At 29.2% G+C, this 26,199-nt stretch overlaps 1 protein-coding gene across 6 annotated transcripts in view; it reads right to left on the bottom strand.

The window, feature by feature from the left end:
* Window positions 1-26,199, bottom strand: part of LOC144852479 (neurexin-1a-like) — a 122,865-nt gene that overhangs the window by 67,681 nt on the left and 28,985 nt on the right. For 4 of the 6 annotated variants that reach the window (XM_078710297.1, XM_078710298.1, XM_078710301.1 and 1 more), the window contains exons 3-4: window positions 23,203-23,238; window positions 9,979-9,993 (exon numbers count right to left, since the gene is read on the bottom strand). The exons of 1 other annotated variant lie outside the window; for it this stretch is intronic. In XM_078710297.1, coding sequence (XP_078566423.1) covers window positions 9,979-9,993; window positions 23,203-23,238 — 51 coding nt within the window. The remainder of the gene's footprint in view (window positions 1-9,978; window positions 9,994-23,202; window positions 23,239-26,199) is intronic. One more of the 6 variants, XM_078710300.1, reaches the window with a different exon arrangement.

Raw genomic sequence — 26,199 nt, 5'->3', positions numbered from 1 at the left:
GCACATAAGTGTGAAATGTATTCTTCAATACAGCTTTATGAGCGGAAGGCACCAGTATATGTCGCACATATAGATGTATATTATGGCCTGCCAAAGATTTGACCTTTTTGCTCGCTAATCTATTTTATTGATCACATTAAATTCTTCATAATCTAATTCATTAATAATAGCCTTATGCAGTAAACATACTCTATGGGCTGTGTCATAGATATCTTAGGTACAGTGCAGTATATCATATAATAACCACATCCTTGGTGGAACCATGGTTTTTATGTTAGGGCGTGTGACGCAGTGTTTTGGACATTGGACTACTAATCGTGAGATCAAGTGTTCAAGTCCAACGCTCGCTGCATTGCTTGTATCCTTAGGCAAGACACTTAATTTACGTTTGTCTCAAATGGGTACCTGTCAAAACACAACTGCACTGATTATTAGCTGCAAAATTATGGGAGTTTGTTTCAATTCATGTTTTTTATCCAAAAATGACCGGGATAATAATGTGAAAAGCACTTTGAGGCTTTGTGCATGAAGCGCTATATAAGAATAACGTTTTTATTAGTATTTTTTATGAATCATAGCCAATCATGGCCAACACTGATGCTCTAATCATACTAACCTAAATTTATTTTTTTTGTTTGTTTAATGTTTCGTTTTTGCAAAAAAAAAACAAAATCATATTCAATAGGTTTTACGCCAAACCCTCCTATTTTCTCAAGTGCCCTCTTTTAAGCTTAGCAGTGAAAGTAAATATCCTAGCCTAGCTCATGCCAATTTTTGCCCTTGTGGAAAAACAAATCACCTGTAAAAATTCTGGCTACAGGCTTGTACACTATAATGTTTGACCAAGAATAAATTTCCAAAAAAAAAAATATATAATAATATCACCATCATGGTCTTTTTGTGCAGGAACATCTGCTAGTCCCACCCCTTGTTTTTCCCTCATAGGTCATGTTTTAAATTTTGAATGGACAGAAAAAAATAAAATAAAAATAAAAACATTTACAATTAAAGCTTCTTAAAAAAACCACAAAATTTATAAAATTTAAATTTCATAGTCATGCTACAGTACTTAAAGTGCTGCATGACATGTTTTGATATTATAACAAAAATTAATTTTATTAAACCTTTGGGCTACCTAGAATCTGTCAAGGATAATGCATTACCTTGATAAACTGTACAGATACAAAATCATAATACAAAACTATAATCTAGATTATTAAAAATATTATCATAGTAAACAATGAACATTGTATGTTGTTCTTTTCGAAACGTGCACTGTTTATGTATTTGAAAACACATTAAATATCTGTCTGGAACAACAAGTCTACATATTGGTAGCTACTTTCTTCATATGACCAGATAAAACTTGCAACCAATGATCTAAAACTGTTTTCAAAATATGTGGCATGTTCAACAATTCATATACAGAATAGCAAGGACATGGGTATGTTTAGTTTATCACACATGAAAATCACTGACTGGCATGAAAATCACTGACAAATCAAGAAAAATTCAAATAGATCTCAACTATTAATCAATGAGTCTGAATGTACCCTATATATATCAGTATCTGGTGTGATTATAGTGGAAAGGACGATACAAAAGTCACCACAACTGTGTTATAACAATATGTATTTTTTAACTAGATTAAAATTGTATTGACTGTTTTATGGTTGTTTAGTAATTGTTTTTTAGGTCATCAGCAACGTACAAGCTTTTAGCTTTTTTTTTTAAAGATGTATTGTCCCTCAAAAACAAAGATTGTTTAAATCAGACTTGTTATTTTAATCAAGTTAATCACCTCTGTAGAAAAAAAACAAAAAAAATAATGTTTTCACTTATAAAATGACAAAATAAATGGTTAAATTTATCCAAAAACCCATTGGCTGGCAGCCAATTTTAACATTTTTACATTTTTTTTTCGATCCAATTTTTGGTCAAAGTGGATAACTACTATGTTACATTAAAATGGCATATTAAAAAAACATTTGTTACAAATTATTTTTTCAGGGGGACATCTTTTAATGTATTTTATTCTATATTTTTAATGATATTTTTTTATTTTCTTTTATTTCAGATGAATACAATTAATGAAATGATTACCAAATCCAGTTAGTGTGCACTTTAAAATGTCAATAATACAATACACATAGCCTAGTTCTTATTATTTTCATTCTTTCATCATATTACTGTAATAAAAAGCCTATTTAACTTCTGTTGGAAGATAATGTTTCCATTATTTATCTAGCCATAAATGTTTAAAATTAGTAATTCTAATTAGCAATTTAAGTTTTAGGTTAATGGTTTTTTAATCTCTGTTCTGGTCCTTTAGTGAGATAAGTACTTACTTCTAACTAGCGTCCATGGTAATATTTTTTATATCCACATTTATACTTTACTTTTCATGTTTTTTGTTATCTAAATAAATGTTCAAGAATTGAGTTGAAGTTTGATGAAAATATCTATTAATTATATTTATGTACTCAAGAAATTTTAATCAAATGAAGTACAATAATTTACACTATTTAAAAAAATCATTCACATATCAAATACCAATTCTTTCAAATATATTGATTATCATTGATTAATATTGAAATATGATATAAAACCACGGCATCAGCATTGTATCAACAAATATTATATACCTATTATATACAAATCAATCTCTATTTCCCATTTACATATTCATTACACCATATGAAATGATGATTAATTTCTTTTCAAAATCATTTTGATATGCAAGCCTTTATTTCAAACTCGAGAAGAAATTTACGGGAAATATAGATTTTTCTTTTACCCTACAGGCATACACGACTACCCGGCGACCTATATATCTATTGATTTATGCTAATCGGCTATGAATTTTCGAAAATTTAATGTTATAAAACATTACAAAACAGTTATGATATGAAAGTTCACTTTTCTTAGTTTAGCATTTAGTGTTATCTTTCTGACATGTACAGTTGGCTTTAAATATACTAGGAATAATCTATTATTAATATTCACACATGAAATCAAACAGAAATAGCAGTCATTATTGTCCCAGTGTTATACCTAATTTAATATTCCAACTAATTTATTTCTGCATCAGAATGTAAAATAGAAATATTAAGTACATATATCAATGTACTGTTGTGGGTAGCTGATTCACCATTTTGGAGTAATAATCTTAAAGATATATTGTCCCCTAAAAACCTGAAAACGAAAATCCAACTTTGAATAGGCCATTGGGTAGTTTAAAAAAAACCTTTGATTTATAGAAAGACAACATAAATGGTTAAATTCAACCCAAAAAACCATTTCTTGTCAGAAAATTGGACTATTTTTTGCTTGTTCATGGTGAAATTTAAAATAGCATATTTAACAACAAAATACTTAGGACATCCAATTTAATTTGTTTTCCTCTTAACAAATGTGCATGTTAAAGTGGTTGGAGTGAGTTTATTACCAACAATTAAAAAATAATCCCTCAATTATACAGAAGTTTCAATTTTAATAGAAGTGTTATATACTATAAAAACCACTAATGAAACTGTATTCTATGAGTGAAATTATTGATGATTAAAACTGCAAAATTGCAACACTCCTGTTTCCATTAAATATGTAAACTAAGAATGCCATACGACAAAATAAATATACCAATGATCTAACTCAATATCTCAGCAAACATAAATTCTTCGATTTTACGTGCTACAAATCAAATATTCAGTGTTAATTAACAGTTGGCTTGTTAATTAATGAAAATTGACACTAAATGACAAATGATCGGTAAGTGACACTCTGCGTTGATAAATTTCAATATTCAATTGTCAATATTGCTATTGTAATCAACGTCTTCTTAACTTGCAAGTATATGTTTGAGTTAAACATAGAAGAGGTCAATAATTATTTTTAAAAACCAAGATGCTCAAGGAAATTTATTTACCGTTTTATACGAGAGAGAGAGAGAATACATGAGCCACAGTCGAAGCAATTCAAATGAAGTTAAATGACACCCCTACATTATAGTTTTACTACTGCCTAACTTTAAACCAATCAGATGCCTTGAATCCATTTAAGCGTGTAAAACCCTAAATAATAATTTGGTTATTTAATTTGGATTGGGCCCACTATAGGCCAACTTCAATGACAGAGAACACACCATGAGACAAAACCTTACTGTTTAAAAATGTACTTTTTGTGCACCACTTAACATCCAATCTAAAGGATGAGGCATTGAAAATAAAGAATCTTATCCAAGGACAGAAAAGTCAGATCTTAAAGGTCTTGAACTTACTAATCCCAAAAGAGCAATTAAAACATAATTGCATATAATTATTTATGCTGTTAATTACCATCCAACTTAACGATGCAAATTGTATTTGGATTTCAGCATGCGCTTTATATAAACTTCAGTTCTGTCAATCTAAACAAATGCCCATTTTCATAACACAATAGATAATGGAGGGAATGCTTGTTTAAGCAAAATAAACAATTGACAGTTAATTATGAAGTTAATTCAACATTCCAGTGTTCACATTGAGTGCTGTTATTTTACAGTGATAATTCTCACAGATTTTTATTTATTCACAGGAATCACCTTTATATTGGTGGCACACATCATTCAATGCTTGATCCAGTTTACAATATAAATTACTAAAGTATACTTTTACTATAATGCTATCAAATAATCGTTTCGCGAATAAATAAGGTAGGGTACTAATTTCAAAAGGCCACACATTTTTGGAAAATAACAATTTTATTCCATAGCCTTAATTTTAGTAAGTAATTAAAATTATGTAGCTAGGTGACTTTGAGAATTAAGTTTATCTTAATTGTAATAAAGCAAAAGTGTGATTTGATTATACAATCCAAAAAAAAAGAATAATTATAATATAAATAATATATATATATAAATTTGTTATTGTATTCAGTAAGATACTCATAAATACAAATTGTTGGTAAGTATTAATTATTGTCTCGAAACACTAAAAGGCATTTTCTTAGAACCACATTACATCATCAAATAGTAAATAAATATGACATAATGCAGAAAGTAATTAAAGTAAAAGAAGAAATTAAAATGCATTTCTCGCAGGTTTTCATTAGAAAGTATTACTACAGTATTTGAGAAAATGGGAAATGGGTGTATTTCTTTCCTATAAAACCATAGGTCTACAAAATAACAGTGTCATTTTGGCCTATTATTTTACTTGGTTTCTGATCTCCTGCATGTAATGTTAGATAAAGTATGTCTGGTTGTCAGATTGATACTCTAATATCATAGTACATTACAGAAAATCTTTTTTCCAATGAACAAACAGTACAAAGTTCCGTACACGTTTTAGGTTAAATATTAAATGAACTAAGTAGAAATTCCAATGATTTTGTGAACAAATTAACCTAATTATTATATTTATACCCATTCTAAATGATATATATATTATTCAATACAATTTTATACAGATTTTTGATTGGACACTACAAATTAAATACATAATTAATAAAAATACAAGTTTAAATACTAATATTTTTGTTGATAACCATAAACAAATTAATTTACTACCCTTCTTAAAGGTGGCTGTTTTTTGTCATGAGAACAAATCCTGAAAGAAAAGATTTCTTAGTATCTTAGTAATTATAAGTTTTTCTTCTTCTTCCTAAAAACTAAGATTAATCAAGCAGATAATATAACATTAAGCTATCTACTTAAGCATATCATTCTACAAAAGAATATTACAACTACTTATCAAAGGCTAAAGGCTAAAAAAAGCAATTTAATTTTTGATTCATTTAGCAAATGCTATAGCAATCAATTTTGGTAATTTCCTGACCTGGGATAGCATTGTTTCCAAGCTATTGTCTTTTACTATGTAAAACTAACAATAGTTGTTAAAATTGGTGCCAATATTAGAAAGAAATAACATGCTCGCAGCCAAAATCAATAAAACATTATTTACTATGGCGTCTCTGCCGTGTTCATTTTCGCAGTATATGCACATGGACGTTTTCTAATGTAGACAATATACAAAATCAATATTTAAAAATACCTAATAAATTAAATCGTGCTTTTTTCTCTTTTTAAGATGATGTCTTATGAATTTTAATACCTAAATGATGAGTTGGGCTTACAAACATTATTGAAGATCTACATTGTTTAATTAATTAAAGATAACTTAAGTAAAAATGTGTAATTACCAGTATAACACCAAAGTAAGCCTAAAATGGCAGTCTTTCTTTCCAATAAAAGAATCAACATAAACATTACTTCCATTTTCACACAGAAATTGTGGCAATATTTAGGTAAGGATGGCTTCTGTGTCAGTAGGTTGGACGCTATTATACACAAAAGGTACTAATTTCCTATGTGACAGGGATCTCAGTCATTACAGAACAGAGGCAACAATAACTTTGATCTTTGTTTTGAAATAAAGCAGACGTAATAGCGAACCTTGTTTCATATCTTACCACTAAATTTTAGTTCAGAGGTGATTTAGCAGAAGACAAATTGACACATAAGCCAGTGCCTTTTACAATTATTATATATATCGTAGAACCCATACTTTGGTTAACCTCTGGACAGCTCACTGGCTAACCCTAGGGGCTCCAGAATGCTTGTAAACCAGGGGCCTTTTCCCCTACATTACGCCACTGGGGACAATTTCCAAGGGCAATATATGTTTTTTAACACTATGATTAACCTCTGTTGAGGGGGTCACCACTATTTAGGGGACACTTTGTTTGGTATCAATATTGTCCCCTTAATTCTATTGTATTACTATCGCACATCTCTTATGGAAAGGGATTCATTTTGACAATGTCGCTTTGAATTTCAGAAGAAAATACAGAAAAGATGGCCTATGATTAAATAATTGTATATTCTTTTTCAGATGCTAATGGCACCAGACACTAAGAACTGGGTACGTTGATTGCTACCGCAGTTTACAAATATTTTATTTTATACAAATTAAAGATGACAATGGATCAATCTATTTGTCTTAAACAAATCAAAAAGATTTTCGGAATAAATAGTATTCCTACTGAACTGGGTCATAGAATTCATCATTTAAACCGATAGTGACAATTCACAAAATGATTTTTATTCAAAACCAGACAAAATAAATACATTGCTACAAGAAATTTTAAGATTACCTAGATAAAAAAAATGACGGACAAAGGTAAAAAATCAATAAAAAATGAATAGAAGTTAAATAAATGAATTTGATATTCATAGTCCTATTGTATCATTCAAAAGAAACAGTCTATCTGTCAGTTGTCACTTTGTCACCAAGAAATCTAAAATCGATAAAAAATAATGAATAAAGAAAATCTAAAGAGATTAAATTTGTAAAGTAGAATCTTTGTATGGCTTAACAAAATTGACTAAGCATTATTAGTGTCCATACTAATTTTCTAGTATTTTGATCAATTATTCAAATTAATAATATATTATCACATATCCTAGAGAAATTTTTAATGGGTTACCATAGTTTTATAACGCTATTGGAAAAAAACCTAATACAGTTACGGACTATAAAAAAGAGGAAGATCAAATAATTAATAGATCCAATAAAACAATTCCCAAAGATTTAGTATTGTACATAGCCACTGGGGTAGAGACATGTCAAAGCCCCAAATCACTGTATATGTAGACCTGTTAGAATCTAGTTTTTAATTCCCTCCTCCGCACCCACAGAATCAGTGTCAGCTGTAGGGTTCATTTAGTGCTTGCCTATTTCTACTGAAAAACTTTTTTTTTAAACAGGTTTTAGTAATTTTTTATAATAAAGATAACGATTTTTAATTGTTTTTTTTATATTGGTTTTGTTTGAGTGTGGAATCAATTGGGATTTCTAAAACCTTATTCAAAATCAATTCTGTTTATGGATCAGTTTGTATTGGCAAGAAAATACACTATTGAAATCTGTATTTATGCTCAGTAGAAACGGGTCCTTATTTCCAACAACTTCTTATTATATTTTTGTAGTGCATTACGGGAAAGGTTTCCTTATTTTTTTGTATACTGTATGTCATGTCAAAGGTTCCTTCTACTACAAAATATTATTATGACAACAGTTAAATTAAAATACAGAGGTAGCCTAAATTTACATGAACTATAGAGAAATCAGTATCAGCTTTCAAATCAGTTTTTTTATGGATTTGTTAGGTGACAGCAGTGAAATCTTAATTGCAAACTCAACCTCTGCTTCCAAAAATCCTAGCTATAAGGCTCATGATCGCTAGTGGCAAGTTTAACTTTGCTAGCAATCCCTTCTATACCACTATTACATGTAAACATTTGAATGAATTGTCTTTGTGCGACCTACATAACATATGAAACGATCGATAACTAGTCTACATCAGCATCAATCTGAAATTGAGATTGGCAACCTGCCACACACCGCTGATCACAACACAATTTATATCCTCTTTTAAAGAAACTAAAGAAATTCAGAAAGATATCAAAATGATATTCCAAATGCTATATAATGTAATGTTATTATTGTATATGTATTCTATCTTACAATTACAATTATCCATATTTTATGTGCTAACATCTTTCTCTAATGTGATAAATGTGAATTCATTTTGACTACACTGATAATGGTATCAAAATTCATAAGTATGTAACTTTCTTTCCACCTTGAATCATTTAAAAAGAATATTTTACACTGGTACTAAGAAATTACAGACATCTTCAACCAAATTGGGTATAAAATCATAATAAAATAATTTCCCAATAATATTTATTTATGTCTACCATATTTATAATTTAAATATTAGGTTTTTGCCACAGTGGAACAGCAAGACAAGACCTCACTATATTAGTTTAAAATTTTTTAACGTTTATTTATCCTTCTATACCCAACTTGCCAATCATGGTGGTTCATCATTTTAATCAGGAGTATAAACTTAACAATATTGTAATATTAACTTTCAAACAACTGAATAAATATATTTTTAATAAATTGTTTGCAAATAAATTATGAATATAATTTTAAAATTTAAAAAATTATTTAATATTGGGTATGCAATTAAAATAATTTAGTCTTAATTCTTTAATATCTGTATGAGGTGGTATAATCGTCTTTAAAAGATACAGTTCTAAACTATCTTCATCAAACTACACAAGCAGTTAACTTCGGAATTGAAAATTGTTTTTCTTGAATACAGAACTCCCAAACAATATGAACTACACTTTATCTAAGGCTTACTAGGGTTTGATATATTGTAGTAACAAAAAGTTCAATTTTCATTTGCAGTATTTGATTAATTTCATTTAATGATGATAGTGAACTAGCTAGATATTCGATGTTATCATAAACAACATGCATAGCAAGGTATTCAGGTGTCTAATGGTCTCTATGTATCAACCAAAGGAAATTAAAAGACTTAAAGGATAAGACATAGATTAGTTGATAACTTTTAGTATTATGGTATTACACAGTTTACATTTACATGTTATGAGTATATCTTGATTTTTTTTAGATAAATAAAGACACCACTACAGAAGACATTCCTCATAAGGAGACACTTTCCCCGGACACTTTCCCATAAAACTCCTGGGAAAATATGCTTTAACACTACGACCAAATGGATATTGGTTTAAACTATAATTTACTATATTAGGTCTTTTCATTAAAAGGGGTTCTACTGTATCAAAAGATAGAACTACTCAGAAGAATTACCTTTATGAAAAACTAATTTCTTTCATCTACACCTTAGAACATAACGTAAACAAATTATTTTATGACCATGCATATTCATAATCAAATAATTACTTTTTTTAAATCCTTTGTAAGAAACTCTACAATATGATTACTTTTAGTCTTTTCATTTTTTGTCTCATCAGTCATTCTTTATAATGTCTGCTTGCAATTACCTTCATTCTCTTTACTATCTATACTTATTCATCATCATTATCTTGTAACATTTGACGAAAGATAATATAGATAACAAAATATCAATCCAAAAAAAATAATGAAATGCCATACTTACTTGATACTGTTTCAACTGCAGCGTGCAATAAAAAGAAAAGATATCTTTATTAAAAGTGAATTACTAAAGTTATTTAACCATTCATTAATGTGTGGTATCATAGTTAATGAAATGATGTCAATACAGTAAATTAATTCAGCCATTTTGAAACCAGAAACTCCCAAAACATTTCATAAAGGCCTTAAATGTTTGTTATTCTCCCTTGCAATCTGAAAAATTTGATTGCATAGCGACTCTAACACTCTCCCGTTATGAGAAGGGTGTGCTTAGGAAGGGTTAACTGTATACGAAAATTCATGAATACAAAACTACTTTTTACAAATATCTGATACATACAAAAACATTAATGACCATCAAAACATTACCAACAAATATCATGTAAACATGAAAATACAAACTTTTAAAAGATGAGATAACAAAGATAAACAACACAAATAGAGAAATAAATAAACAAACATTATAACACAAATATAAAAAAGGTATACTAAACACTATTATTTTCAATGGTGCACTTACCCCATATTTTAAAATGATATATGCATATAAATATAACATTTTACTAAAATATATATGTTACAAATTGTTTTTGGCGATTACATTTAAAAATTTACAATTTTATTTTAATTATTAAAGTATCCATGATTTCTAGAAACATTAAAGATGTATTTATTCATAGAATTTAATAAGTAGAATAAACGAATAGGCCTTATGGGCTTACATTAATATCAAACATAATTCTGCAGTTCTCCTTCATTGCCTATTCACATACTCATTAGGGCAAACTTTATGATGTGGATTTGTATGCTAATGAGGTTTTAATTAACGTTGGCTTTGCGATCAAGTTTATCAAACTCAGGTAAGCGTGCGATATTGATTCTTGCATTATTATTTGACACACATGTTGGCAAAGAACAATATGGAGATGGGATTGATAGAACGATTCTCCACGATAGAACGTTCATGTATGTACTGACAGAGAAATTTCAAACGTTACACATGTCAAGATACTACAATTAATCTTCTAGAAAGATTCACATCAATAAAAATCAAATTTGAAATCATATGGGAATTTAATAAGATTTTGCTGAATTTCCATAATAAAGGTCAAAGGTTATCTGATTACCAGAGTTAAAAAAAAGTACACAACTATATATATTACAGTATTAAATCATGGAGAAATAAGCTCCTTGATTAAATATAAAAATGAATACAAACACGTACATACACGTTAGTACCTAATTACTGGTGTAACATAAAGAATTGTATACAGATATGTATATAAAATGTTTTCTAAAACCTCTTCCGGTAAAGTCCTTACAATAGCACAAACAAATCTCAAATTGACTGCAATATTTAAAAAATAACTATAAAACACTATGCGTTAGTAGCTCGTTTTGAAAAACCAAAAGTTTGCGAAACTAACCTGCTTGACAGTTTCGCTGTCCTGCTCGGACAGCTTCTTCAAAACAAACTACTAACTCATGGATATCCAAAACCAGATGAACATTTTTAATTATATAAAACACTATGTTTGATGCCGGGATTAGTTACAGTATACTCTTAATGATATAATAATTCACATTTAGATAGTGTATTTTGCTAGAGCCAGCCTTATCCAGCTACGTAGAGAACAATAAAACATATACGCAAAAGTCAAGAAGCACTTAGTCTAGTTGAATTTACAATTGTTGTTTTTGTTTCTTGTTTATACTTGCATTGTTTTTATTTTTTTTAAAATCTAAACCTATTGGGAGACTAGTACTTTTAATATATTGAAAGAGCTTTGCAGAATAAGAACAATTTGTATTGTATTGTATTTTTATTGTAATAATAAAAAACAGTTTTTGGTTTGGTCTCTCATGGTCTACAGAAGAAGATGTTCACACATCCTTTCTTTAATCATTCTTTTCCAACTCACTTGAAGAACTTGGTCCCTGTGTTCCCTACCCACTGATGATGTACTCCTAGTAATAGATTTTGCTAAATTTGTTTCTAGATAGCTATTTCTAGTATGCCAATTTAGATAATAAAGTTTTTTAATCTTTGAAACTTGTAACAGAAATTACTAAATACATAACAACTCTTTCATACTAATGAAAAGAATACTGTATTAATGATCTAGGTAGGCCTACCAGTCTTTCTACTTATATTGTCACTCTCATCATTATTTTTTTATTGAGCTAATTAGATTTTGATGATTATATAATATATTCAGTATGAAATAGTGATGACATCATCAAGATTCTCACACCTCCCAAAATGAAAAGAATGATAGAAGGTTAATCAATAAGCAATCATTGGCATTATTCTGCCAACTGCTATCAGTTACATTGATTGCCCTTGATTGTTTAAGCTTACAATTTCACGCACCAACAACAATATTCATCAAGGATTTTTAGTCACGTTGGAATAGACAACTCTTCCAATACCACCACAGACACCATTGGTCCAGACTAAAATGTCTGCTTTTTGTCTCATACTGTAATGCAGTCTCAATATCAATGAATATGGGAACTATAAGACTTTGTGGAAATTCTGGTTCGCAAGAGTTTTCCAAATTTTTCTGAATTTCCTAGAGTTTTTGGGAGATAGTCAGGTTTTGGAAAGAGTGCCAACTTTTAGGAGAAAGTCATAGGGAGTTATAGGAGGAGGTTAGGTGAGAGTCAGGTTTTGGGAGAAAGTCTGGAATTATGAGAGGGCCAGGTTTTGGCGGAGAGAGTTTGATTTTAGGAGGGAGTCATGTTTTTGTAGAAAGTTGGGTTTTGGAAGAAAGTTGATTTTGGTAGTTAGTGATTACGGTTTTTGGAGAGTCAGGTTTTATATATATATACATATGTTTGTTTCTTATATTTTACTGGTATCTGTGGTATTTTTCCAATTAATTACACATTTATGAGCAAAAAATACAATAAACAATGTGTTCTGTAAAATGATGTTATGTATTGAAAGAAAAGCGACAATACACAAACACATGTCTAATTCAGTATTCTACAGTACATTTTCTTTTTACTGTTGATCAAAGGATTGCTCAACTTTACCGATACTATAAAATAAATTGTTTAAATTCATGCATCAATTTTTTCTGAAATATGCGACCTATTTATTAGCTTAGATGCAAATTTTATAGCTATAATACCTACTATTATTTCATAGAACTTGTAAATAGAATCAATTGAAAGTCTAACCGAATATAGTAATAACAAATATTAATTTACTGTAAATGGTGTAAAATTTTATTGTAAATTTAATCTAAAATACTTTATATTATTAAAAATATATATTTTACCAGCATCTTCAACTGTGCTATTATTTATCTGTATGCCTGCCTCGTAAAGTACAAAAAAACTTTTATAGTTTTATTTGTTTTGGACTCTTTTGAGAAATAGTAGAATAGAAAACTAGCATATGGTGTCAAACAGCAAGTGCTAACCTGTATAAAAAGAACTTTAGAGTTCAATCTACAACTTAACAAAGTAATTGTAATTCATAAATAAAGTTCATCTAAAACTATCTAAATCAATTAGTCTAACTTGACTAAATGCTGTTGACCAACTTTTGTTTTGGTCCATGAAAAACAGATTAATCACTGATTTAAAATCCATTTACGATCTAGATCATTCAAAAGCAGTTCTTGATTCATTATGGAGCGTTTGGCTATATGGCCTACAGTGCTGAATTCAGGACTTAAAAGAAGAATGTCAAGAAAGAAACTGATGAAATTAACATATATATATATATAAATTAGGAGCCTGAATTGGCCCAAATTCAGGATCCATCCACTTATCGTATAACAAAAGTTGTTTTCACCAAATTTATCCTAGTTTTCCAATTTCTGTCCTATATGAATATCTGATAAATATCGTCTAGCAAAAGTATGGAGTTTACACACACACACGCGCACACACCATAAAAATGCTGCTGATGTCCCAGTGCGTGTGTACACTTCCTCAGATTTTCTAGGCAACGTGAAAGGGGTACTATTCTATTTATAATTGAAATTAAATATGTAAAAAGATAGAACTCTTTATTAAAAATCTGAAATAGTAAATAAATAAAAAAATTAAAACAATAATGCATAAAAAAATAATTGTATACTTTTAAATCCTATCTGACAAATTTTATATCATTTCTTTTTCTTTGATATGTACATTAAGGTTCGCGCCATTATAATTCTGTCATTCCAACTTTATTTGTTCGTCTTCAGGTCTAGATTTATGAAATCAATGTAAAGATCAATATCATTAAATGCCTAAGGAATTGCTAGGTAGGTTTGTTTTCTTTAACTATCGGTCTACAGGGAATACGAGCAGATTAATTAGCCTCTCATATCAACTAAGCAGAAAAAGTTCATTCAGCTGCTATATTTTATCTATTCTTGACCCACTTATTATATTTTAATAGGTACTTTGGTTGGGTTGCTTTAGGATGAATCAAACCCAAAAACTATATATAATTTAGTGCATCATGACAAGGGCTAAGATAGACAGAACACTGGAACAAAACTTTAAAATGCACTGGGGCACCGAGGGATGCAATGGGTACTTTGGAGTACACATGAATCTTCATCATAAAAAGTGAGAAGAAAACACATTGAAGTACAAGAAAATATTACTTTTACTATGTTTTGTTTTTCTTTAAAAGAACTGCTGCAGCTCAATACATTTTAAAATTATTGTTATAGTAGGAGAGGTAGCTGGCTCATTTGAGTTTGTTACAATGATATATTTTGCTTAAAATGTCACTGCCAAGCATTTATCATTTTTATATGAGTGTATGTTATTTTAATGATATTATGCTGGTTGAACAAATAAACAAAACAAAAATAGTGCACTTAAATTTTAGTTCTTCAACCTTTAATAGTTGAAATAAAAAGTATATTTTGTTTTACAACAGTCTTATTCTTTAAGACACAATTTAAAATTTCTGCTTTAAACCTGATTGAAATGAGGGAACAGTAAATGCATTAAAGTTGCTTTATTAGTTTATTTATAAAAGCTTTCAAAGTGCACACAGTTTTAATAATATAAGATATTGCTGATCTCAAGTTGGATGCATTTAATTTAAACAGTATGCGATTACATAGCAATAGATAATTGCTATGTATAGATAATGGAAACATGTAAAAGGTATCATTATCAGCCAACTTAAATTACTGTTTAACTGCACTGAGGAAATTGTACAAGTGCATAATACTGGAGCATTATGACTTGGATTCAAGCTGTATTTTGATGGTACATCTTCTTTTGAAGTAATTAAAGTTTAATTATATATTCAATTCAAAGAGAACATTAAGATTGTCCCCCTGTTGTCATTTATGCCATTTCAATGTCACATAATAGCTATTCATTTTCTTGGTAAAATTTAACTGTTTATTTCGTCTTTTTATAAGTGAAATCATTATTTGTTGTTCATTTTTTCTATAGAAGAGATACCTTTATTAAAACTGGCCTATTCAAAGTCTGATTTTAATAATCTTAATTGTTTATGTTTTTGGGGGACACTACATTTTACAATAATGTCGGAAAATAATAATAATAAATATTTACTGAATATGAAGAATATTTTCATTCATTGAAAGATTGACTTTCTTACTTGGCTCCACCTTGTCGAGTAGAACATAAGGTTTTTAACTAAGTCTATCAGTTAACTTATAAATATTAATTATTTATATAATAGTCGTTAAAAACAGATCAGAGGAACAATGTCCCAGAAGAGAAACCTTGGATGAAATTGAAAATTTAATTTATTCTATGGAGCATCGTTTATAAATATATTTGAAATATATAAATAAATTATACAAATTTGCATAATACTGTATTTATAATAAAGTTTTTAATAATCGCTGGTATAAAAACACAAACATGCCATTTATGGAAATGTTATATTTTGATTTAATATTTATATATTAATTGATACTGGAGGTAGTCATTAAAATCCATCATTCCAGCGAAGGTAAATGTACATTAGATATAAACACCTGAGGTGATGATATTACATGTAAAAAGAACAATGACAGGTCCATGACACCTGTACTCATCTACAGAGACGATAATTATCGCTATTGATACATGAATCACTATGGCGGACATCTCTCTATCTTACGTTCCGCAGGGAAATCAATTAGAGACACCAATCAACTGGGGAATTATCAGTCGTATTCAGGAGCTTTCATCGGTCTCGTATCTATTAATTAACAACTCAACTTAGTACACTTTCAACCTTTATTGATTGTTACGAAATACCCATGTGCGTATTTGAAAATGAGAATCTGGGGAGAGGAGTAATCCGGAGAGCTTTCAACTTGAAACAGATGAACAATATTACATTGCAATAATAATCCTACTAATACACTTTGCTTTTGAGGTTTATTAATCAATAAACAATAAAAATCAATGCAGAGAGAAACTGTATTACATCCATGACCTGAAATATATTTTATAGTACAGGATCTATAATGTACAATTCCTGGTTACTAATCCCTTGATATCTTTATCAACATATACTGTAACGCTAATATCTAACTTCATACAGATGGTTTTAGACATAAATTGGTAAAAAGCTAATTTTTAAAAAAAGCAAAGGAAATGTTTTTCAAAACAATGAACATAAATGAAATAAATTATCAAATTTCTAAATAAAATATTAAAATGGTGGGCATTTTTTTATAAACATTTAATATGATAAATTAACTACATTCCTGTTGTTAAATTCTGAAAAGGACTGTTCACAACAAGTTAAACATTAACAAAACTCTATATTCATGCAATTTAAGTATATTTATTAGCGAAAACTAAACAATTTGGACATTAACTTTCAACATAGTAAAATATATACTTAGATGGCACGAAAAGGATTTCATAAGTCTTCTAGATCCAGAAACTTAAATATCGGACATTTCTAGATTTACAAAATTCCAGATTTCACGATTTGAGTTTTCTAGTTCTATTTCTCATCTAGAAACATCAATATCTAACTTTGATCTATAAATTTGAGAATTATCGATTTATTTGAGATGTTTCCTAGAATCCAGTACACCTACATTTGCAGGGGGTAGATCAATCTTTTTGGCCATGGTATGTAAGTTAATTACAAATTATTTTTCCAAATACAGTATATTTATATAATTATATATAATTTAAATATTTATGAAAACATTTTTTATCATTATTTCCATTTAATAAAGAATACAAATAACATCAAAAGATTTTTGTGGCCACCATGCAAAAGGAGATAAAGTATGGTTAAGAATGTCGTTATATTATGCTTATTCTGTAAAGCTACATTCACATTCTCATTCATTAACATTATATGATTTCCATTATTTAACAACATCATTTTAGCACTGTTGTTGTTTATATAAATGAAAGTAGCTCATGCTGTCTTTTGAAAAACTAAATATTCCTTAGAAGTTTCAAGAGGAACTTGATATTGCGTTCCATTTTTCCTTCAGGTTATTCAGAAAACCATTAATCATTGGTTGAAATGTCATTGAATTAATTAAATCCATATAATATTAATGCTAGACACAATGAATTTATTCTCTTTAATATCATGATCTGCATAAAGTCTTGTTATGTTGCATTGAAATGCATGAACATTGCAACAGATTTTAATGTCATTGAGGTATTATGAAATTTGTATAATATATATTTAAAGATGTATTTTCCCCGAAAATATGAACAATCAAAAAAGAATTGAAAAAAAAAATTTCAACTTAAAAAGAGACAAAATAAACAATTATAAATTCAACCAAAAACATGTAATAATTGTTATTGATCCAATATGTAATTAAAGTGAATATTCTATTACAGTATGTGACAATAAAATGGCAATAAAAACAACAAAGCAAATTTTTTTTCGGGAGAATAATATATTTAAAAACTAGATAGACACAATGCAATTTAATAATTATGTTTTTCTTCTTCTCTTTTACTCTTCGTCAGAGTAGGGCAAAAACATCTGACCAATTACTCAAATCCCTGACGCAAAGCTACTACTCCACAATAGTTTAATACAATTACAACTATGTCTTTCTTGTTCTCCATAAAGTATCTTAGATTGTTGGGCCCTACTGTAATGACTTATAACAGATTATTAAAATGATAGGTGATGTGAATGTAAACTTGAAACTTACTCGATACAAGTTGATAAGATTTTTTAAAACATGAATTTTGAAGTGACATGAATTAAATTGTATTTGGTGAAAAAATAAAATTGTTCAACCTAGAAAGTTACACACTAAACCTTCAATGATCAGACTAGGTCCCAAGGGGTGATTAGTCTAGAACATACTAATGTGTTTTGATAACTCCTTAATGATCATGGCAAAACATGAAACTAACGATGTTTAGTCTACACTGTTTTACCAAGAGAGTTTGCTTGTCTTTTATACAAGTTTATTCAAGATTTATTAATGCATATCGCAAATTGTGCCTGAAAATTCAACACTTTAGTCTACACTGTTTTACCAAGAGAGTTTGCTTGTCTTTTATACAAGTTTATTCAAGATTTAATAATGCATATCGCAAATTGTACCTGAAAATTCAACAAAAATGAAAATGTTTTTGCAAATTTGAAATTATTGGAAACAACAATTATCAATAAACGGATGCAAAAATGAAGCAAGGTATTAGGGAGGTTTCGCAACCTTACGAAAACGGTAACGAAAACGGATACGTCACACATTTGTGAAACTTTTGAGCTGATCCCCATTTCATATTCGTAAAGCGTATTCGTGTTGACGAATATCACCAGTCATATTCGTAATTACAAAACGAGTATAGTTTTTGATCTATTTTTCACATTTTGCATTTGAATCAGGAATGATTCATGATTATAATATAATTATAGATTTATTGAAAGTAATTTACTGAAGTAATTTACTAAAATGCCAGGTAAATATGATAAATAGCAGTTTTTAAAGTCCTCACTCGCTTTGATGTTACGCTAGGCCTAGGCAGCCAAGCAACACGTACCTGCACTTCGCTCAAATTTACCGCAGTCATGTTTTGGACGGCGCCCTTAATATTTCGTTGCCATGCGAAACAGATTTTTACTGGCTTACGAAAAACGAATACGTGTGCGTGACGTATCCGTTTTCGTTATCGTATTCGAAAGATTGCGAAACCTCTCTATTGTCAAACAAACCTTTACCATAATGGATAATCTATTTGGAATTGGCTTTATACAGTGACAATCGTTTAAAAATGCAGTGGATTTTTACACATACAACAAAATTCATTGCCTGTAAGGGTTCCTACAAGTCAAACATGAAACCAACCTGGACTACACAACAAGTGTTGTGCAAGTACACCGTGCATGCGTGTCTGAACCGCTTGGCCACTCATAATCAATGGGAGTAAAAAATAATAAATTTAAAGGAGAGAACAAATAAATATTTTTACACTTTTTTTTTTGGTGTAATTTTTTTTTAACATTTTGTTTCGAATTTCGAATACGAATTTCATAAGTTTTATAAATGTCAACGAAATACAATAAGTTTGAGTAACTCTCATTATAAATGTATCTAGAACATATTTCTTAAGTTGTTAACATTTTATTTCATTGAATGTTTAGATTGACAGCACATCCTTTTCTATTTGCATGAAAATTTACACTTATTAAAATTCCAGAAAGAAATTTGTTGATAATTGAGAGTTATTGAGCTCATTATGTGACTTGTATCCACATCATTTTTAGCATACATATATATCCATGAATCATCTGTGAATCAGATACAACATCTAATACATAGCAATTTAAATTTTATGCCGCAAGATATTATCAAAGAAATATGCTAGGTCATCTTATTTTTTTATACAATGAAGATCATATAAATCGCGGAGGAATACTTTGCTACAGAATTGAAGTCTTAAGGGCAATTTGTATTTCTAGCTCAATATCATACAAGTGGGACACTCATTTATGCACCTAAACATTGCTAATTACTATGGTTATTGACCATTTTAATAGTGAAATGATAGAAAGTATAATTATTCCTGTTGATGAAATAAAAATTGTATTAAAAAAATAGTTAATGTCACATACACAATTTGTAAATGGTTTACAGGTAGTCGTAAAGTGGAAAAAACATTGCTAATATCTCCTCTATAAAGTTAAATTTTGTTGGCGTTTAAAAAAACAATAGAATACTATTTTTTAAAGTAGACACTTTTCCTGCATTTCATGTCAAATTAAATACTATATGGAAATTTGTTTTCCTCTTTAAACAGGTTTAATTTGTTTAGCTAGATACCCACATCACTGAGAACACCTGTGAGTTATGTACTGGCTGGTCTATGCACCTTAAATTGCTGGTAAACGGAAGCAGTGATGTGGGTTCGATTTGGTCTTGTTTTTTTTTTTCGGTTTTTGTCAAATTTATCAATAGTATTTAGGTTTAAGGTTAATATGTTTCATGGTTTTCACAAGCGCCTTGAGCACTTTAGTGGATATGTGCGCTGTATAAATCTTATTATTATTATTAAACGGTAAAAATTTGAAAAATAGCTTGATTCTAATCATTTAAGCAGCCCTCTAAAAACACAAGCATGTATCTCGCATGGACTGATATTTTTTTTCTGTGATGCACTCACTTGGAGGAATCCAAACTAACCATTATGTTATCTCTATTATGTTATATAAAAATGAAACCTAGCTTTGAGAATAATAGGTTCATTAGCACAATAGACAACATTTATTATTACTTTCTAATTACAGTCAAATAATGTTAATTAACTTTTGTTAGATTAATGTAATGTATTCATTTATATAGCGCAAATTCCATATGTTCAATGATGCTTTCACATTATTACACCGGTATTAATGTACTTCCATTCCAATTTGTACACCTAGGTGGAGAGAGGCAAACATAAGTAAATTGTCTTGCCTAATTGTCTTGCGATCCAACTTCCAATACACTAGGCCACACTCTCATTCAATACAGCACCCGACGCCATATTCTAGAGGGTCTCCTATCCAGAACAAAACCTATTATAGTACTAAGTATTTTAGAAAATAGAGGGTAGCAAAATTGCTTTCTCTGCAGAAACATTTTATTCATTTGAATAAATTTAACTATAGTGGAAAACATGCCTAAATAACTATAACTTCTCTTGGACCATAAACTTACTTTTTCCCATCCTGATATAGCTACACATGTATAACAAATTCATGTTTACAATTTTAAAATCAAAAAGCAATTTCAGAAAATAATATATTGTTGTGAAACATGTCTCATATCTGCAGTGAATTTAAGATTTTTTTTTTCTTTCTATATTTCATTCCAAGAATTGATTCACGTTCTTGAGAATGATTGCATTTCATTCTGGATATGCTATGTAATTTGGAAAATCAGTTATTGGGAAATGAAAATTACAATGTACATATAAAAGAACACAATACATATATCATTATATATGTCCCTGCAAACTTGTAGCTCAAATATGATTAGAACTACGTTGGTAATAAAAACAGACATATATGTACAACATATACATTTTAAAATACACAGAAATACAATTACGATTCTTATTATATAACACTATAAATAAAAAGATATATACAACAAAAATATGAATAATATCAAGAAATATAATAACCATATATAGAGGGAGAGAAAGAGAGGATTATATACATTAAGATAAAAAAGATAAATGATATTATTAAGTAAACACAAACACTGATTGATCGGAAAGTGAAGACAATTTTACAGACGGCAGCATTCAGTGAAAATAAATATTTCTATTAAAACTGAAATCAAAATTGTTTAGTAAATACGAAAATGAAAAACTATTTATACTGTGAATACTGGAATGAATAAATAATACTAATGATGCTCATATGATTTTGGTAACCAGCATAATATCAAATCTAAAAATAGGATTACAAAATGTATACTGAAAATAGATCACAAATATCAACATCATAAATAATCAACATGCATTTTTTAAATTTGGCTACCAAAATCATTTGACAAATTAGGTGGTATTTTAAGCTTGGTTCACACTAGGGATGCAATGCAGGACATTGATGCAATGCAAATTGACCAATGACTAGCGCCAGTTAATAATTCATTGCTTGTGATTGGTCAAATAACTTTTCTTGTGATCACATCTTTGTGTTGCATCCTAGTGGGAACCAAGCTTTACAAAACAAAATACCATGTTTAAGTTACGTTTACACTGAGCCCAGATTATTGTTCAATAGTTAGATAAAAAATCTGATCAAAGATCAGTTTACACTCATACAAAATGTATGTGTGTGTATGAATGCATCGCCATAATGTTGGCCAGAGTTTTCTCAGGCTACCGAACCAAACCCAAGACTGAGTGTGAATGTAGCTTTAGTTCATGAGTTCATCCACTGCCAGCAGACTAAAGAGCATTTTATAGAAAGGTAGCAGGCTAACTCTGGATAAATGGAAGGAATATTGATGCAGTAATTGATAAATAGATGGGTGTTATTAAATAGTGATTTTCAGGACCAATATTGAAATTTGATAGTAGTATCAAATTTGTTAGCATAAAGGAAACATTGCTTAAAGGTACAAGTTTAATACTTAGCCAATCAAATTATATATGAAAGTGCACATGTAAATTCAGAAGCACAAATGAATTTATATATTAATTTACTTTTACCTATAGGCATAATATAGTATAGGATTATTTAATTTGATTGTTTTCTAAAAAACGTATCTTTTATTTTTTCAATTCACAATTAATACCGAGTATAATCCCAGAGGGCTTGGTTATGAAATTTTGTGGAAATTAGAGTATGGAATTATAGTCTGATTACATTAATAATTACCAAAGCCTTCTGTCTGAATTTAGCCAAAATTATGTTATGTTACGTAACGTAACAAAAAAATGGAATATATACCCAATATAAGATGTTTACAAGGATATCATGGATCATTCTCATATATTATTCAATATCAATAAAATTTAATTTTAAATTTAAACAAGAACATACACAAATAAACAGTAATTACTGTATTTGCCTGTTCATAGTGAAGGTTATTCATTAATCTCTACCTCTCCCAGTCTAGAATTTAGTGGACACTCCTATTAATGGAACAATTTGTTTTGTCCCAAAGGTATCCCATTAATAGGGGTTCTACTGTATGTGAATTTTTGCGCAAACTATAACTTGAAATATGGTGTGCAAAATACTATAATAATCTGCTGACAGTGTGAACACAAAAAACACAGACACAATATCTACCTGTGCCTTCCGATGAAACCATTCTTGCAGTGTGGTCTTCATTAAGAAAAAAAGTGTAAAGTTCAAATAAAGTCTATTTACTAAAATAGTAAAAGATAAAAGGTGCTGAAATATGTTTTACATCCTGACAAAATTAACATTTTTGTTCAGATTCGTTTGAAAAATAAATTCAATAGTATACAAATAATCAATGTTTATGAGTGCAATGGCTGAAATAATTTCATGAGGTGAAAATAGAATATTTAATCTTTCACCTTAAATGAAATTATTTTCACTATTGCATGAATATTAAAGATTCATAATTTGGGCAAAGAAAGGGCAATTCAATAATACTGAAATTTATTTGGACGCAGAATAGATAGCATGATACTACAGGTTTTCGAACACGCAGTCAAATCCTAGTCGCACATCATGTATTACAGTTGCTCACTGTGTAACACAGCACATTCCTCTAATCAAAAGAATCTATTCAGGAATATTTTTCTCATTTCTTACAGTCAATAGTACCGCTTTAAAGTTAATAACAGTCTTGAAGAAAAGGCATTTAAAGGGATACAATCTTTTATGGTCTCCCTTTCCTTTTCCTTTTTTTCTGATCTAATTTAACGTCACAAACTGTATTTTATGTAGAAATAAATACAATAAATAATAATACAGCTTTTATTTGTTTTACTGTGCCTCACTTCATAAGGTGGTGTGATATCGCTGTCTCCTTTACACAAATGAAGGAAAAAAGGGGATTAACACACCTAATACTACATATCCCACTGGTCCGGCCCTTGTACACACAGATATTTGACCTCAACTGATTTTGGGTTAATTGAAATTTTAATTTCATTCAATAATGAAGGTGTCTAAGTATACAACTACTCACTACAATCTTTTCTTACAACTGCAATGAAAAACCCTTTTGACGTATGGATTAAATTACATCAACAGTTCCTATACAAGATACGAATAAATCAACCAATCAAAGTTTTCAATGAACGATGTCAATTTGAGCAAAAAAACCGATTGCAACTAGTATAAAATAAATGCAGATAGATTAAATGATATTCAATCATCTTTAGAATATTATTAATATGGACAAGACGGTTTTTATTTCTGAAACACGATTTTCATCAACCTTCATAAACCTTTAGTAATTCTGTTATATGATACTTATCTTAAGCGTGGATCTACATATTTTTAGCTTCGCTTTCATGTTTTGCTAAGCTAAATAAATTGTTCATCTTATAATCTGGACGACTGTATATATGAATGTTAACAGCAGTATATTGAATTCATTTTTTAATAAACAAAAAAGCATTACATTTTGCAAAACTAAACCGAGGTTCTATGTGCGGTAGTTGATATCGGTTCATCATTCACCAAGGCATCCTGGAAAAATGCTGTTTTAGAAGTTTGTAATGTATCATTAATGGCGTTTACTGGTATATAACTCACATCAGACTATCGTGCTGGGAATATAACGATTTTCAGTGCAAAATAGTATTTATTGAGGACGCCTTTTACTGTTTGTGTATACAGTACTTGCCACTGTCGAAAAATGAGCATATCTATAATAACAATCATGTATTTTGGCTTGAAAATGAAAACTCTCTTGTCTGTACTTCAAAATGTGGTTATAGCAACGGCTAAGCTAGAAAAAAAAACAAGCCAGCCTTATAATATAGCCAGACTGTACTCTTCACCCAGAAGGCAATAATGTGGTAATTGTACCATTTCCTGTGTGAAATGGGTCTTATAGCTATTGATGCAAAATTTACATCTTTACAGAACAGAGGGGGTGGGGGATTTAGCGGAGAATAAAACATTCACAACTTTAACTTTGTTTTACTGTGCCTGGCACCAGCTGCCTGGCACTGTGATATCGCTGTCTTGTCCAAATTCTAAACTAATCTAGGATGCAAGATGATGATTTATTTCAGCGTTTTTATTACTGTACAACTATTTTGGACATTATTTAAATCACTTTGATAGATTTGTTTGATACACTTAGTAGAAACTAAGAGAAATAAATAAATAATAAAATAAAGTCCTTAGTTGATTAATATGTATTTTGTTTTATACAACAATTAATCACTAAAACAATAATTACTAATGCAAAAATCAAAATACTAAAACTGTCAAAAAGCTATTTGCTCAATGATCAATAGCCAGTTGTTAGTTGCCAATTTTAAATACCAGTCCACAGGTGCAGCTAATAATTAGTAAATGAAATGTATTAATGAGTCTTTTAAAATCATATATATATATATATATATATATATATATATATAACATATAATAATATTTATATTTCTGTTCAATTTTTATTTTTATTCATTTCACAAATCTCCTGAAGGAAAGGCATAACATACACCTACTTAAAATATGACAGTAAAGTAAAAGCTTCTAACAGTAATTAAGGGTCTGTTTCTATTGAAAAATTTCAAAAGAACAGATTTCTGTGAAACCGTTTTTAATGATAAAGATTTTGTTGTTTTTAGTAGCTAAAAACTGCTCCACTAAAACATAAAAAAAAACGGTATTTGACGACCAAGACCGTGTTAAAAAATTGGTTCTTTTTATGTAGACACGTTTGAACTGGCAAGAGTATATCTTTCAAAATACCATATGTCTACTAAAGGACAATCCAATCTATTTCCTTTGTATAGTGTGTTTGTATTTTTCTGTAATTTGTGTTATGCCAAATTCAATAAAATAAAATCTGTAATACATAATTGAAAATTCAATCTGCGAGTATGAGTCCCGTAAGCAATCACACAATAATTTGAAATACTTTTTATTTGGTTTGTTTGTGATGGCACCAACTCTGATAAATGGATAAAAGAGAAAAAGATTATACACTATATTTTCTTTTTCGATCGCATACATACATATTATTTTACAAATTGCTATTAGCTCGATTGTGAATACATCTACAGGGCAACAAAGAATTCCATCATAGTTAAAGATATATTGTTCAGTATAATATGATTAGTTATTAGTTGT

This window comes from Antedon bifida, chromosome 9 (assembly GCF_963402885.1).
Source record: "Antedon bifida chromosome 9, ecAntBifi1.1, whole genome shotgun sequence".
Lineage (NCBI taxonomy): Eukaryota > Metazoa > Echinodermata > Crinoidea > Comatulida > Antedonidae > Antedon > Antedon bifida.
This window is presented reverse-complemented; position numbering and strand designations above follow the sequence as displayed.